Source organism: Aptenodytes patagonicus, chromosome 6, assembly GCF_965638725.1.
Source record: "Aptenodytes patagonicus chromosome 6, bAptPat1.pri.cur, whole genome shotgun sequence".
In the NCBI taxonomy this organism is placed as follows: domain Eukaryota; kingdom Metazoa; phylum Chordata; class Aves; order Sphenisciformes; family Spheniscidae; genus Aptenodytes; species Aptenodytes patagonicus.
Window position 1 is genome coordinate 13,962,921 of NC_134954.1, and position 16,769 is coordinate 13,979,689.

At 43.7% G+C, this 16,769-nt stretch overlaps 1 protein-coding gene across 2 annotated transcripts in view; it reads left to right on the forward strand.

Annotated features, from left to right (window-relative positions):
* Positions 1-16,769, forward strand: part of MCF2L2 (MCF.2 cell line derived transforming sequence-like 2) — a 197,943-nt gene continuing 181,174 nt past the window's right edge. Inside the window, exon 1 of one of the 2 annotated variants that reach the window (XM_076341284.1) lies at positions 1-454. In XM_076341284.1, the coding sequence (XP_076197399.1) occupies positions 352-454 (103 nt within the window). In that variant the 5' untranslated portion in view covers positions 1-351. The remainder of the gene's footprint in view (positions 455-16,769) is intronic. The other variant, XM_076341286.1, reaches the window with a different exon arrangement.

Sequence of the window (16,769 nt, forward strand, 5' to 3'; positions counted from 1 at the left end):
CCATCCAAAAGTCTCCCTGGAGGAAGGTATCTGCCTGCTGGTTTGTCTCTTTATCCTTTGCCTCATCTGCGGGAGAAGGGAGAAAAAAAGCCATAAGCAATCAACTCGCCTGCTTCTTTTTCCTTTTTTATTTCCCCCCTCCTGCTCCCTTCCTGTTGTCAAGGAGGGTAAAATCCCCTTTTGGAAGGAGCTTTTCTAGGTCCATGCACGGACGGCAGCAAATTGGAAGAGGTGAGCAGCCGGCAGAAGATGTGAGAGCTGGAAGGGCCGTGCTGTGGGAGTGGTCCTCGCTTTGTGTGCAGGCGAGGCAGTGAGTGTGCAGCCTCCCACTCTGGGTGCATCTTTTTTTGGATGCTGTGCAGTTCCCTGTGTGAAATGCTTTTTTGGTTAAAAGAAGAAGAGATGTCACATCAGGAGCTCACCCAGCGACTGACTACAGTTATCACCCATGTGGGTAAGACATCTTTATTTTTCTTCTCACTACATTTGTGTAGATTTGGGGGCCCTATTCCCCCAGGAGGTGCTGATGCTCTGTACTGGCAGGAAGCCTTTGTGTGACAATATCACACCTGTGTGTGAAATATGAGCCATCAGCAGATTGCAAACCCATGGCTGTGGGCAATTAGACAGCCTTTTATTGATGGTTTGGTTTGTTTTTCAAGCATGCAGTTCTCTGAAAAGCAGAAACAATAAGAGCAGACAGTGTCCTACCTGTGAACTGATCTGTGTAAAATACCCAAGCACAGTCCTTGCAGGGAGGTGGTAGAGAAAAGGGGATGGTGGAAGGGTGCTGGAGCAACAGCAGTGCTAATGTGCTTTGCATTTGCTTGTGATACTGGAATAGCAGCCCATTCTCAGAGAGCCTTTTTTATTGCCATTGCTGTTTCAAGGGTTCTGGAAGGTGCTAGGACAGGATCCCAAAAGCTCTTCTCCATGTCAGGATCGATTTTACTGTTTGCTAACCTTCAAACGCTAGTGAATACAGGTAAGGCCCTATACTATGCACTGGCATCCTTATAAGTCTAAGCTGGCTACCCACTTGCTGGCATTGGTGACCAAACTACAAGGAACCAAATAACCTGAAACTAGCAAGTCAGTAGGAGATGCTGGTGTTTAAAATATCGGCTGAGAAAAGCTTTTGGGACCCTTTTTTGTTACATACAATTGAGTTAAAGCAGATTGTGGCTGTGTTGCATCATGTAAAGAGAACATTTTTAGTTGAATTGCACAGGAGCAAATTTTATAGCTGTCAGTGTTTATAATGGATTGTGTGTTGTGAATGCCAAAGATGTTGTACAGGTTCCTGAAATGCCTTTGCCATTGACTTTGTTCAATCTGTATATGAAACAGTGTGACCAAAATGTGGCATTTGGAGGATATACAATTAAGATTTTAGACCAAAATTCTTCTTGGATTTGATACTAGCTGTAGCAGCTGAATTAAGTTTAAGAAAGCAAATGCAATTGGTATCTTGCGTAAAGAAATAGCACAAAAGCAGATTTAAATTGAATAAAATACTTAAGACCAGCTCCCATTTCTCCAAGGTCTTCTCCAGGGGTCAGTCTTGGTGCTCCTGGTAACCTCAACAGGGGCTTGGTATGGGAGAGAGTGTGACTGCCAGGAGAGCTTGCAGCGTCAGCCTCTTTGACCCAGTGATGCCAACACGAGTTGCTTTGCAATTGTACAAATTCAGATTGACACAAAGTCACATTGAATTTACATTTTTATTATGAAGATTTGGGATTCAGTATGAAGCACATTTAATTTTTTTAGGAAGAATATTTCAGCAGAGCCAAAGAGATTTATGCATCTCCTAGTTTTCCTGTTAGACTCAATACAGGTCCCTATCATCCATATTGAGGACCCCCCTTGATGTCAGCAGGGATTAGTTAGAGGTAACATAGCATTATGTTAGCGTTTAGCAATGTAGGAAATCATTCTGGACAGTAGAAAGATGTTAATGAACCTTTCCCCTGTTCCCTGACAAATAGAGAGGTTTCTGGGTCATGTGGCTGAGGCTAGAGAGTCCCACTGGTTTCCTGGAGGTCAACCAGCAGGTCAGCCCTAGGGAGAGGAATGAAGCTTGCAGCTCTTGGTTTTTTTCCATTTCACACTGAGGCAAGAGCTTTGTTCACCAGCTTCCAACAGGGAAGGATAATCCCACCATTTTCCCAGCCATTCAAGACCTAGAAATCAGACCCTACTCGTGGAGTCTGCCAGCCTTTTTGTAGACAGTGCTCATTTTTTATCGAATCATGTAACTAGAAAAAGCAGCTGTACAAAAATGGAAGCAAGTAATGTTAAAAAAAATTGTTATTGGCTGAAGGAAGAACATTTCTTCCAGACCCACTGATGATGCACCATGTTTATGAATCACACCTTGTAACGTGAGTTCCCTTAGCTGAATCAGCAGTAGCTTACTGAAACAGTAATTCCTGGGCAGCTGCAGGAGTCTCTTGAAAGCTCAGTGGGAATCTTTACAGCTCAAACAAGTGAAAGGGCTCTCATCCTTAGCAAACTGAGGGGATCCCTCGCCATGAATATACTTTATAGTGTTTACTTTTTTTACAGCTTCTGTCACCCTCATATTACCACTTGGACTGATGGCATTCAACCTGTCTAGAATGTAGCCAACTCTTGGTTGGGAGCACAGCTTTCAGCTCACTCAATAGCAGGGGGGAAGAAACTTATTCACAGAATTTGCAAAAAGCCAAACAAGAACTTTATGGGAGCATTAAAAAGAAAGACCTTTATATTTGCAATAAAACCTTTATGGGATCATTTTGGTCTGTGTGACGTAGATGTCACACCAGTTTATTTTTAATGTGTCAATAAGAGTGTCACAAACATAGTTAATTGCCTGGAGCTTAACTTATCTGTCCCGGGCAGAAGCTTTGATCCCTCATTAGCTGACTCATGTTGTGTTAGAGAGTTCATGTGCTTGTAAAAAAAGCCTCATACCCCGCTACAGACTTCATACGTATAGCTACCTGCTTCACCCAGGTTAAAATCAAAGCATTGAAGTTATCTGCCTACTCCTCAGTAGCTATCTTGGTACTTTTCTAGTACCATGCACCCTGCCCTGTAGCACATCTTTACACAGTGTCAAACAATAGAGGATCAAATTAGATCTCTTAAATAGCCCTGTGCTCCCTTAGCCCCTCTGGGATTATTCCTGATTGCCCTGGTGTGGGTGAGGTAATGGGGCCACCACAGGTGTCTAGGACAGTAGTTTGTCAATGCTAACAGGCTTTCTGCTTACTATCCAAGATTTAGCACGAAATGTTACCCAATCTTGTTACCAAAACTGCGTCAAGATTCTTTTTTTAATTTAACCTACTTTCATTAAACTTGATTGTTGGAGGGTGTTGGGGAAACACTCATCTCTCTTGAAAAAAGCGTGTCCTTTGGGTAGGTGGGCAAGTGGCAGCTCTTCAGTGACGGGGAGGGAAGACGCTTTGCTATGTGACATGCCTGGTGCTGACAGCAGGATTGTTTGCATGTGGGAATGGTACGTCTCTTCCAGCTTGTGAAGCCCACCAGAATATGCTTTTGCGTACTCGCTACCCACCCACGCTTGGCAGTTGGTTCCCAGAAGTCTGATGCCAGCTTTGCTATGTGTGGGCAATGTTCTGGGCACAGTTACACACACAAGCACCTCCACCCAGTGCCCTATTTTACGCAGATTGTTATTCTTAAAATGATTTTATAATAAGATGGAGCTGCCAGAACCGATGTCAACTGTCTCAAAAGGAAATAGCAGAGCTTGGCTCCTCTCTGTTACCAGTAGAGTATTCCACAGCACATTAGAGGCAGGGTTTCCTTAAAGGCTCCTCTTAACTTCCAGTTAAGTTGTAAGAGCTCCTCACATCTTCAGGTGACAACTGGATCCAGATGAGCTGTCTGTCAGCATCCCTGGTAGGGGAGGCACTCATGTAAAATTGGAGAAAGCAATACATTGCACAAATGATATATACAAGAAAAAAAACATACGTTCATGTCAGCTTTCATCTGGTTTTAGACACTCCTATTTGCCCAATCTCCCATTTTATGAATAGAAAAAAGAATTTAAGCAACTTGGTGGAGATCAAAAGGAAAGTCAGTGGCAGAAGTTGGTTTAGGATGGACATCTCAGGACTTACACGATCACTTAAAATTCTTACCTGTTAACCATGGCAGGTCAATTCCTACCACTCTTGGCTTAACCACCAGCTCTGAGGAGTGGTGTAAAATATCTGTGTATGTGAAGAGAAGTTGTGCTACAATTTGGGACAGGAAGTGAAGGATAATACTGCATCCACTTAACTGTGTGAGAGGAATTTAGGTCAGCAGAATGGAATAACCCAAGCTGGCATTGGTCCGAGGCCAATGGCTTAGCATCACAAGTCACAGAATCTGTTTTATGCTGCAAAGCCACAAATAATCTAATATGTCACAGCTGGATAGATGATTGCAATGTTTCTGATCTGTGTATGCGTACAGCAAGGACACTCAAAAGAGATTTTTTTAAGAAATTAGCTTTCAAGGTACCATATCAAATAGGTCTTCTGCTGCTTCTATGCAAAGGCTTAAATCAAGGCAATGGAAATTCCCCTGCCTGCAACAGAAAATTCTTCCCTTTGTTTTAGAGCATTCATGCATTTCAGGAACTCTTTTCGAACCACTGATTCTACAGCTCTGTCCTAATTTCAGTTTTCTGGTGAGCAGCAAGGGACAACTGGTCTTTTCCACTGATAGCAGCATACCAGTTTTCCTTATCCAAAAGTAAGATATAAGCATGGGATGTGCATCTACCACTCCATTCCCAAAGAAACAGGACAATAGAAAACTGCAGAAATGCGTTTGCTAAATTTGCTTGGGATCTCATGCTAACGAGAAGTGGTAGTTTGGAGTTCCTTTCCCCATTAACCTGCTTCTATTAAAAAATTGACCTTCTGCGACCATGTTATCTGCATCTTTCTCTCTGTACCCCAATAAAGCTTTTGAACTGTTGGCCAATTTTTACCGAATTTGGTGAAGTGACAAAGGTCATAAAATATGAAGTTCATGCAAAATATGAAAACAGTGACTGAAGAGAAGAGAAAGATGGAATTAATGAAGAAAAGGCTAATAAGCTTATTCTATTAAACCTCACAGAATCCACATGGGAAAGTGGAATGGGGGAAAGGAGCTTTAATAACAATTTATCTTTTTTAGTTTCACAGCTTAAAAAAGCTACTTGTTTACATTTTTGTTCCTAGATTGTGGTTATTAATTTTACCCCATTCTATATGGCTTACTCTGTGCAGCTGTTTCACTGGGAACTGTTTAATAATTTAAAAGTGTTTTGTTAATGCTGCAAAGTTTGTGCCTATAAAAAGTGGAAATCAAGCTTTCACAGAAATCCATTAAAAATGTGCAGATATGTCTAGTGCACTCTTCAAAATGTAGAATATTGCAAGCACATGGTACTTGTTTAAAGGCCACATTCTAACCTGGTTTGTCGTGGCATGATCAGAAATAAAGACCATAACAAATTGTTATGAGTTGGGGATCCAAAACACGTTTGTTTTCATCTCAAGGCAAAATATTTACGTGATAGTTTGGCCTTGTGTTTAGGGAGACAGAGGTGACTAAAGAGCTTCCCAGAACCAGTAGAAACAATAGCATGCACTAAGACTGCTTCTGTTTCAGGGAAGAACAGCTCAGAGGTGTTTCTCTTCTACATTCCATCTTTTACTTTAGCTGAATACTTTCTCATATGGGATGTGACTCTGACTCCACCATCCTTAACAGAATTCAAGAGAAAGTTAGAAAAATCCTGCAATATCCAGGTGTGTTACTTTTAATCATTTCTCTTACAGCAGCATGCAGTAAGCAGAGCCATGCAGAGCCCCACAGAACTGAAAGGCTGCTTACAGCCCTAGTTATTTTCTCATTTATTGATATCCTCCCCAAAACTGGCTGTTAAACCCTGAGCTATCATTCGCAAGCCAGTAAGAGACCAGGATGTTGGGAAGAAAAGGGAATAGGAGTAGTTACCATCCACCATCTGCTTGCTGCAGGGTTTTCACACTTTCTACTTACGCATTTTGTGATGGCAACTGTTGGAGACAGGGTACTAGGCTGGATGGAACTGAGGTGTGATCCAATCTGTCAATCTGTAGGTCACTGTCAGTTTCGAAAGCCTTCAAATTGCTGCTGTAAATCTAATGCTACAGCAGTCTCCCTCTGTCCTTTACTTTCCAGCCTACCTCAGTAATGGCTTGTAGGTGTTTTGTTTCTTGGAATGAATGCATGGAGGAGTGTTTGACATGCGAGGAAATTATTAAAGGAAAGTCAGGTGGCAGGATCCAAGTTTTGCTGTTAGTACTGGTGGTGCCCATGGTCCCTTCCACAGCTATGCATGCCGGGCACCAGGTCCTGTGCATCCTTAGAAAGCTCTGCTGGGCTCTGTAGTTTGTCTGTTGGTGCCTGGAAAAGTAGTTGGGTCTCAGACAAATTATTCTAAGATGCATGTTTCAGTTGCAAGCAAGTCTATATATCTGCTGTTGGAGTCAGCTCTTCTCATGGCTTTCCTGAGCCCACCTCTATCTCAGGACTGTATTTCAGACAGTTTTAATACAGCAGAAAGGAGGAACTACCAACTTCCAGAGCAGGCATTTGCAAACACTGTATGGTAGTTTTCTGTATTTTGGGGTGAGTTTTTTTTGGGGGGAGGGGGAGGGGCAGGGAGGGAGGTTGGTTACTAAATAATAATTAAAAAAAAAAAAGATGAATGAGGTAGTTTAGCATACAAGCAGGAGAAAAATTACTTCTTGCAGCATCATTCAATGAGCTAGTCAGACTGTGACACTTTCCCCTCTCCTCTTAAACACTCCAGAGCAAGCCCAGGGCTACCTGAATGGAGGAGGCAGGGAGGACTCTCCAGGGGAAAGCAAGTATAGGAGTTTTCCTCCTGAGTGAGGTCTCTGGGTCAGGCACAATGAAAGCTGTTGGTACTGACAGAAGTCATCGCTTGCTAACAGGGTAGGCAGTTGCAACCATTCTGCACTGCTAAGGCCCAAGATTAAAAAGCAAATAGGGCCAAAAGCAGGTACAGAGGAGCCCCTGTCTGTTCCCATCTCCATGGCGGAGGGAAGCTCAGATGGCCTCAGTGGAAATTAAACTGAGCTGACATCTATCACAATTCCTGGCAGCTCGTTAAATACAAGGGCCTTTTTCCACCTCTTGCCTCATCTTTTATTTAATTCCTTTTCTCGCCTTCCATATGGTGCCTGAATCCAAGAGATCCCCTGAGAGGACATATCCCTAGGAGAAACAGATTCAGCACTTGGGAAGGTACTTGCAGCACCAGACCATCTCAATGAATAGAGAATAAGCTAAGCAATTTCATTGCTGTTACTCCTTTCTCCCTTCTTCCGCACCATGTTTGAGGCCTCTCTTAGCCCCCGAGGAATGACTCAGCATTCAGTCTAGGCTGAATCTTTCTGGATGAGGCTTGGATGACTGCTAAAATAATTTTGACAGCACAGTGTCTAGTACCTGATACTAGTCCCTTTTGTATATTTTCTTCTGTTTTTCGGTGCTGGGCTTGTGTTCAAGTTTGGGAGAAGATAAACCACAAATACTTTGTGTTAATGCTGATGTGTTGTAGCCCATTGACTGAGCCTCTGTACCTCACTTTAGAGTTCAGCACAGTAACATCTGGATTTCCCCAGGTGGTCAGTGGGTCAGTGACTGGGAGAAATCTGAGTTCTCTACAAAGCTGCCTGCTCCTATTCACATAAGAAAATGCTGGAGAATGATGTGAAAGGGGTAACGTGGCACATGGTTCATTATTAGTCAGTCAGCTTTGGTGACTCACACTAACCAGTGCAGCAGACATGGCCAGAATTGAAATTGAAGAACGAGGGAGACAGGGTGAAGAAACAGCCAACTCTTACATGCATAGATGGAAAAACATCACTTGTAAATACCTTTAAGTGATCTGTAAATCATGGCACGGAGGGAGGTACTGCTCTGAGAGCAGAAACGCTGTAAAGAAAAGCTTGTGAGTTTAGTGGAAGAAAGGACAGCAGGCTCCACTTTGGCATAGGGACAGATGTGTAGGGGACAATTGGGTTGAGATCACAGTATTTTCAGGCTCCACTGTCATGTAAGCACAACATAGATAACATCTGTGAGTCCAAAGACATCACTGCCTCTGAGGAATGACTGAGCTCATGTGCTGGAAGAGAGCCATGTCCAGCATGTGAACGCAGGCTGGTATAAGTCTGAAGCAGCAACATTTATTCAAGGGTGAACTACATTACATTTGTACCCACCCACTTCTTGTCATTTGCAGTGCAGCATTACAGAAGGCTGATGCCTTTTCAGCAGAGGCCTGCAAATAATTCAGCATTAATGAATAGTCCTTTCTCCTGTTTTCTATTAAAGTATTCTTTGCAGTGTAGTAGGGAATGAAGGACTGAACTGAGACAGACAATCCCCAGCTGCAGTGGACCCTAGGATTTAGTTTACAAAGCTGCTGTGTTCTGTCTCCATCTTTTCCAGCCATTGGAGGGACCTGACGGTACAGAACAATATCCCAGACAATATGGCCAAAGGAAAGACGGGCTACCAGGATCAAAAATCCATGCTGTTATGAAATGATTGTCTATTTTGTTTACCAGAACAACACGCACACAATCGCTCAAAAACAGCTTTGCACCTGCTGTGCATTGTATTTGGAGTGTTCTTCAAAATGCATTGTTCCGAAATCACTGCTGTCATGAAATTTGAGTCCTGAATCCTTTAGGCAGTCAAGAGCTAAACAAGCACAGCCAAAGCACTGATTCTCCATGCCTTCATAGAGATGCACTGCCACTCATTTCAATATCATTACCCTGCCTGCCTCGAAGACAGATTGTACCCATGGTTTGGCTCTGGTATAAGGCATTACCATCCAGTGCCCTCCTGATTTGAGGACACAGGGGCTTGTTTGGCACCTCAAGGCAGCCAGCCCAGCCCTCCCTCGCATTGGCAGAGCTTCCCTGATTCCAGAGCTACACGAATGCAACAGAGATGGAGTTCTCTGAGGACTCCATTGCAGTAAGTGCAGGACTATGACAATGAATGCAAAGCTGACTCTCTGGAAGCTTAAACAGAGATACAAAGGTCCTTTTTGGGATGTTAGTCCAGCTTTTGATTTTAGAAGTCACTGATTCCTGACCTGGATTACTCAAGCAAGGGGGTAAAGGTTAAATCGCTGCAGGAGCCAAAATCCTTTGACACACTGCAAAAAGATGATGGGAAATGATCTCTTATCAGTATTACAACAGAGTGGCTCTGATCCAGAAAGGTGCAAAGAGCTCTTTATTTCTGTGTGAATAAATGGGGAACTGCTGGCACTCAGCACTCTGCAGGACCAGATATTTTTGTTTGAGTGTACTCAGCTGTAGCTGACCCAGCTATAGCCCCTGCTGCAAAAAGGTTTAAGAGGCAGCACAGTGCAGGCACTGCCTTGGGAGCTGAGGCTTATGACCTACTGTCAGAATTGCCCTGAGTTCATCTGGGGATCTTGGGTCAGTTCCTGTAAGAGCTCAAGGAAAGCCAAGCTGCGAGGACCTTGAGTCAGATGCCCCACATCCATGAGTGCAGGCTGTAATCTCTATGCTTCCAGTTACTTCCATCTGTGTCTCAAAGATCTTGGACGGAAACCAGCACCTCTTATCCTGAGCCTGTTTATGCACCCACCTGTATCACCTAATATGTGAGCACCCCAATGGTACTACAGCAGGGCTTTCATAGTGTGAATCCATATATTAACACCATATGTTTCAGACTTCATATGAGAAAGGCTGGATCTGCCACTTCCGCAGTGCAGGCTGTTGCCTGGGGCAACGAGATATGAGGGGCTGCAAACCATTTAGCTATTGCTTTCTCTGCATGACTGTATGATTTCCAGTTTCCCTTGGGCAATGAATTCTCTACAGCTGGCCCTGGATACAAGAGCAGTTATCTGCAGTTCCAAGACATAAATACAAGCCAAACAATGCTAATGTACAGCATTTTGGTCTGCCTGGCAACAGCTGCTGACAGGATCTGACTCTCCTCGTTCAATACATGCCTTGAGCTCCAGAGATTTTATAGTAGTTACTCCCAGTTAATACTGGAGAACCACTTCAAGATACTGGAACGTGGAGAGGTGAAGAAAATCTAAAACCAGAGACGGTATCTTTCAGTATTTCAGGAGAGTGATTGTTGCCTTTAAATTCTGAGACCTTTAAGGTAGTAGCCATATTTTAATTATACAGAGGTAGAGGATTAGCCCACAGTTGCTGGCATCTCCAATTATTATTATTGCAATACCTATAGTTTAGTTAGAACTTTCTGAGGATGTGCAAGTGCCGACAGACAGGTACTGGGGGAAAGAACTGCAGCAAACACATGCAGCTCTAGTAACAATGATAAGTAGAAGTGAGATGATTTGGATGTGTGAAGTTTGGATATGTTGTCTGTTAATTAGATGTGTTACAACCTTAACACTTCACATGCATTTTTTTCTGGTATGGAGTTAATATTCTAATAGAATCGCTGTGGCTTGAATTACTATCAGGAGAGTTTGCCTCTTGTTATCAGTCAATAATCCTTCACATAACAAAAGATGACTACAAATATTTCCCCCTTTTGAGTCTGAAGTTCACTGTTACCCATTACACTTTGGTTCAGAGGTCTCTGAAGCCAAGGCTTAATTTCCGAAGTGATCAATATTGGTGTTTGCGGCATAAAAGCCAAAGCTGATGACATACATAGGACCCGTACTATCGATCTTGCAATATTCAGAGGAAAGGTTATTTCAAACAGAAATAGCTATGGTCTTAGTATGACTCTGAGCTGTAATCAGGTGCATAGCTAATCAGAAAGCTCCCAGCAATTACATGCCAGTAGTTGGTGCAGGAAGGTTGCTGGGAAAATGAGGTTAATCCTTGTTATGGTGATCAGCTTATTTTGTGAAAACAAAATTCCTAATTTCTTAAAAGAGAGTTTCAAAGCTACTCTCACCATTTCATCTGTCTCAGATATGTGCACTGTTATCAATGTCTAGTATCTTTTCCCCTTCCATATTGTGGAAGCCAGGAGAGGCTTCACAGCAGACTTTGAAGTCACAGTTCAGTTTGAGATAAACTTTTTGGTCCTTTTTTTTTTAGCTCATAAAAATCCTACTTTCTGGCTTTGTTTTCAGCTAGGGGAGAACACAGTGTCAGCAATGTGCAATTGTCATTTTGGATCATGTTGAATTACACTCTGGCTATACAGCAGAGCCTTGTGCATAGTTGTATCTTGAATAGGAAAAGAAAGCTAGCAGCCAAGTGCACTTTGAGGAGCAGTATTGTTTGGACAGAAGCAAAAAGGAGTGTGTCAGTGATGTTCTGTGCCCATTCTGCCCCAGTGTCTGCAATAGCAGCTCTACAGGCCACAATCTGCCTGTCCCACTCTCCCCTTCAGACCCGGAGTGCCACCACCATGCAAGGTTTCCCACTCCAGCCGTGGGAAGGAGGAGACATGAAACACAAGCAGTCATCCCCTGCATCCTCCTCTGTCCAGCAGGATACCAGAGCAGGGCTGCTGCCTGGGGAAGGGGGTGTGTGTCTGTTGGTCTCAGGAAGGCAGCTGTGCTGGAGCAGCCTTGTCCAGCGCAGGGGAGAGGGCAGCAGAGGGCACATCGGTGCCATTTTGCGCTACAACTTCTGCTGTCAAAGTCCCTCAAGGATAGGGTCAAGCCGTTTTATCTTCCTTTCTCTGAAAGGCAGGGTGTTACAGAGTTGGGCAGAGGATCCTCACTCCCTCAAACCCCTTCTCCGAGACGTTTTATGGCACTGCAGGGTTTGGTACCCAGGAGTTACTTTCTGGTGATACAGAGCCCCGTCCGGCGACATTCAGACGGTCCCTATCGCTGCCTCTTTCGCTGAGGAGCCACTAGAGGGCCCAGGAGGGTGTAACCATTTCCCTGCACAAACCCTATGGGAGCAAGGCCATCTCCCTGGTCATGCTACAATAGCTTCAAAGTGCAAAATACCTGGACAGCAGGAATTCAAAGAAAGGCGTGGTCTCTAGAGATAAATAGCCTGTGAGATGGGTGCTGAACCTTTGAAAATTTGGGCACACAAGTTCTCTATTTAAGCTTTTCATCCAAACTAGGATATACTATAGAAGGACATCACCTGACTACATGTGAGTAGTGTGTGATCACGTGTGTGATCTCTTTAGGAACCATAGTCTAAGTTCTACATAAAAGCCATTCTATTTAGGAGTAAGCGCATCCCTTCCTTTTAATCTCTGGAAAATACAAGAAAGAGCCTAATCTTATGGCAGCTTCTCTTTCAGCAAATGTGAGAATCTCTTGTGATTTTGATAACTTAATTGAACACCACAAAAGTTATTAAGAGTCTTAAACATCTGCCAGGAAATACAAAGACTAGGAATATACCTTATCGGAAAATAAGGCTGGCATTAGTATGATCATCCTCACACCCCAGAGAGCAGTCCCCCAATACCTGACCAGAGATGGCGACAGATTCAAATGACATATAGGTCTAAGTTAATCTAGCAAGTCTAAACTGCAGGTCAGGAACAGCAGAGAAAGCAGCTGAAAACAGTATTACCCACAGCATAAGAGAAAGAGGGACTGGGGGCCCTCTTAAGTGGAGTAGCTGGAGCATTGGGTGGAGGGTGTGTTGGTGGGGGCCTCGGGTGAGAATGCTCTGGCAGTTAAGGCTGGTTAGTGCACTCAGGACCCTGACTACATGCTGCTGCCAAATGCAAAATATTTTCTCAGTACAGCCCACATGCTCTAAAATAGCTGCCATGTCCAGTACCAGTGCTGATATTTGGGATCAGTCACCTAGCCTGATTTTAAAACTCCTTGTTAGTGTTTTGTTTTTATTTCAACCAATTAGCTCATTCTTAGTAGTTTCAGTTCAGCAGCCTTCACTATCAGACCTGCTGCCTCTGAAAGCGCATGTAGTAGTAATTAGCCTGACACAAACAACAACTGCAAAACCTTAATGAGCAAGATGCTATTTTAAAATACAGTGTTGAAAAGATGGGGATATCTACAAATGATATAAAATAAAGTTGAGAGACACTCTTTGTGCTATGTTCAAGGCTGCAACCAAGAAAGGGACATTTCTGGGTATGTCCCCATTTATCTTCCAGCTTTACTGCAGTAACTGCAATTGATCTTAGACAAATTGTGTGAATACCTTGGGATTCAGTTCCCAGCTGAAGACTTTTTTCCTTATGCTTCATTATTTGTATTGAGATTTTAAAGTTCATTGGTGGGTTCTTATAATGCTTCTGACACAATTAAATATATTGCTTTATTTTTTGTACAGTTGCTTGTTATTCTTGAAGCAAGTATATTTAAAACAAGAGACAGGAAAATACTGTGTAGAATTCTTTGAATTTATACTACAAAGGAACAACAAAGAAAGGGTTAAAGAGGGGGTGAAACTATTATTTCCCCACCTGAAAGCAGGTACCAATTAGGAGCAGGTGTTATCACTAATAGTGGCGTGGAGAATGGCTACAGGGCCTGTTCCAAAGGAGCTCTGAAAGAGATACTAGCTGGAAGAAATGAAACAAGAAGGTAGATTGTTAGGTGTAGAAGGAAATATAGAAGAGAGGCTGGAAGAGGCTGTATGGTGTATGGGATGTGGGGTTGGAAAGCTGCTTGGCTGACCCAAAGCCTGTGTGGAAAGCTGATCTGAGGATTGAAGCTTGTATGCTACATGGAGACCTAAAGGGTGTGTGCTGTGTGGGAAGCTGTGAGGGTGTATGGGAGGACTGAAGGCTGTTAGGAAGCTGGAAGGATGAGTGGGATGCTGGAAGGCTACATGGGAGACCTGGAGGCCAGGTGGGTGGGTGGAAATTCACGTGTTGCATGGACAGGCCAGAAGCCTGATCTGAGTCCAATGTTATCAGCTCACGTGGCTCAGAGACTTGAGAAAGAAAGAAGTATAATTAGTTGTAAGAGATCCTGTAGGTATTCCAGAGCCCAGGGAGGCAAGCAACAATTATGGTTTATTTACCAGCACATTAAACAATTAGATTCACTTTCAGTCAGGGTGACTGTAGATAGTAATTTTGTGGAGTCAGTTGTTAACCTAGAGCTCTCAGAGCCTTCAGGGCTACAGGAGGTGGAAGAAAAAGTAGAGACTGTTCAGATGTTATAGCATCTTAAGAGGAGGCAGCATTTGAGAAGGAAGAGAAGAGGCTATTTACTCTGAATGTCTTTATATCACTTAAGAATTAATCTGACTGATAGGCTGGATGGAGGCTGGCTCTAACATGTTCTCCTGGGTGCTACAGCTGGCTTTCAGTGCTGCCTGGAAGCACTGGCTGGGTGACCACGGTGGTGCTTAAAGTCTGCCTATGGTGTTGCTGTCTGCTGGGGTGTGGGGTCAGATGGCACAAAAGTCCTCACAGTAAGAGAGATCTCTGCCAACTGTCTGCACTGTTGCAGCAGCAGATGCACTGGGAGCTGGAATCCCTCTTAAATCAATGCAGATTCCAGCAGATGTGTCACCTACTCAAATCTACTTCTTTTAGTGGTGCATATGTACCGATAATGCATGGTTCAACCTTCTTTGCTGCCCATATGCAGCCTGCCTCTGTCAGTATCTTTAGAACCATGCTCTAAGTACAGCTGACTGAAGAGGGTTCTCTGCTACTGAGACGGTGCTGGCAGGTATTTCTAGTTTGCAGGTCCAGGAGAGATCATGCTGATCTACATCAGTGTTGCTACAGATCTTTGAAACAAGGACTGAACACCTCTGACTCCAGGCGGTACCAATGCAAGCATGGGTCTTTGGTACCTCAGAGAATCAAAAGTCCAGGGTAAACAGACCTATATGTGGGAGCAATTAGGATGGCATGCCACTTGATCCATATGCCCTGTCCACTTTGAAGTCATGTCAACAGTCTCATACGTTGTCTGACATGGTTTCATTCCTGACAACAGAATAGCCCTAATTGTGAACCTACTGCTTTTAGCTGCTTTCGAACTATTTTGCTGTTGCTTCTTTAAGCAGAACATCTTTGCATTTAACGATTTCCCTCAGTATAAACAAATTCGAAGGGCTCTCAAGCCAGTGGGAGATGTATGGATATCTGCTTTTAGCACATTCCTCCCCAAATTTTGGCTTCTGTGGGGCAAAACTTTAGGTGAAATTATTCCTGCCCCCCCCCCCCCCCAAGCCTTCCTCAAATGGTTCTCGGATGCATACTCAAACCAAACAAAATTATTCTTGAACCGTATTTTTTTATTGGCAATTAAATGGGAAATTATCTGTTTCATGGGAGTAACAATCTCTCTATGGTGCCAAAGTGCTCAGCTGAGAATCACTGGAGAAGTACAAAGCATTATTTAATGCTATATTCCGTGAAGTGGACTTATGCCTATTGGGACTAAGGTCCATAAACGGATGTGGGATTTAAATACGTTTTATTGAGTTAATCTGTGCTGGTCAGCAGAAAGTGTTTGAAGTGGGGTTTCCTGGCAGACTAAAGAGCAATTTCTTATCTCATCAGAACACTGCACCACTCCGCTTTAGGCAATTGAAGTCCACAGTGCTGTTGAAGTCAAAGCACTGTCCTTATTTTATGTTGGCTGAAGGTCTAGCCTTGTGCATACAGTGTTTAGCACATATGAACGCTGCATGTCGTGATAGCAGGACACAAGTTGACAGGGAAGGTCTTTGTGCATTAGTGTAACATTGCAGAGAAGCCCTTGCACTGCCTCTTGTAGGACAAGTTATCTCAGATGCAGCTCTATACTGTTTCTGCACCTGAAGCTGACTTACAGAAATCTTTTTTTACTGTGTGAACATACTTGCCTGTTAGTATATATCGTCCCTGGATAATTTTAGGCTTGCTGTGAACGGAAATGAGTCTTTTATGCTCATGCTTTGTCTGTCTATCCCAGCTGGCCCTTTTCGATATAATTTTAGCAGCTCTTGCCTGGTTTTGACAAAGTATTGAAACTCTTGGTTTCCTGTAAATCTTGTGAAAATAGGTTGTGAGAGAGCCAATCATTAATTTACCCTACTATTAGACATTAGAGAATCAAGAAAGAGTAGGGTGATGAAAACCAGTTAATTGTGCTGGTCGGGGAGGAGAGAAGAGGAAGAGTGTGGTTGTGTGTGGTGAGGCAGTATCTTGGCCTTGCTGTGCTCTGGTGCTTGATGCAGTGCTCTGCGTGGGGAGAGGTAAATGAAGTGTACGCATGATGTACACTGATGCACACGCTAGCAGGTTATCCGTCTCTTTATTTTTCTGCTACACACCAGGCTTTGGTGTAACTTGGGAAATCACCCTGTAGGTTGTGTCTTTCTAGAACCTTAAATCCATTACAGCTGATGGCTTAGAGACAAAGCTGGGGAGAATAAACTGGGAACAGCTCAGGGGTTCAGGCTGTGGATGGATGTGAGGAAGGAACAGCTCTGCAGCATCAGGCATTGAGCAGGATAAATTCCTACTGCCTGGGTGTACGTGTGTGCAAGCGTCCAGCTGCCCTGTGTGATTGCGCTTGTGGGTGCACACAGAGGAGACTGCTGCAGCCTCTCATTTGCAGGTGCCCAGCACTGAGAAACTACCTTGCGGGCAGGTCCTTCAGGACAGACCTCTGGCTTCTGACTGCAGCCCTGTCCTGGGAAAAAATAAGAATGTGTAGTTCACAGTTGCCAGGCCAGAGGGAGTAACTTCTCTTTGATTTAATCCTCAGTTACCTAGAAGGATGCAAGCCT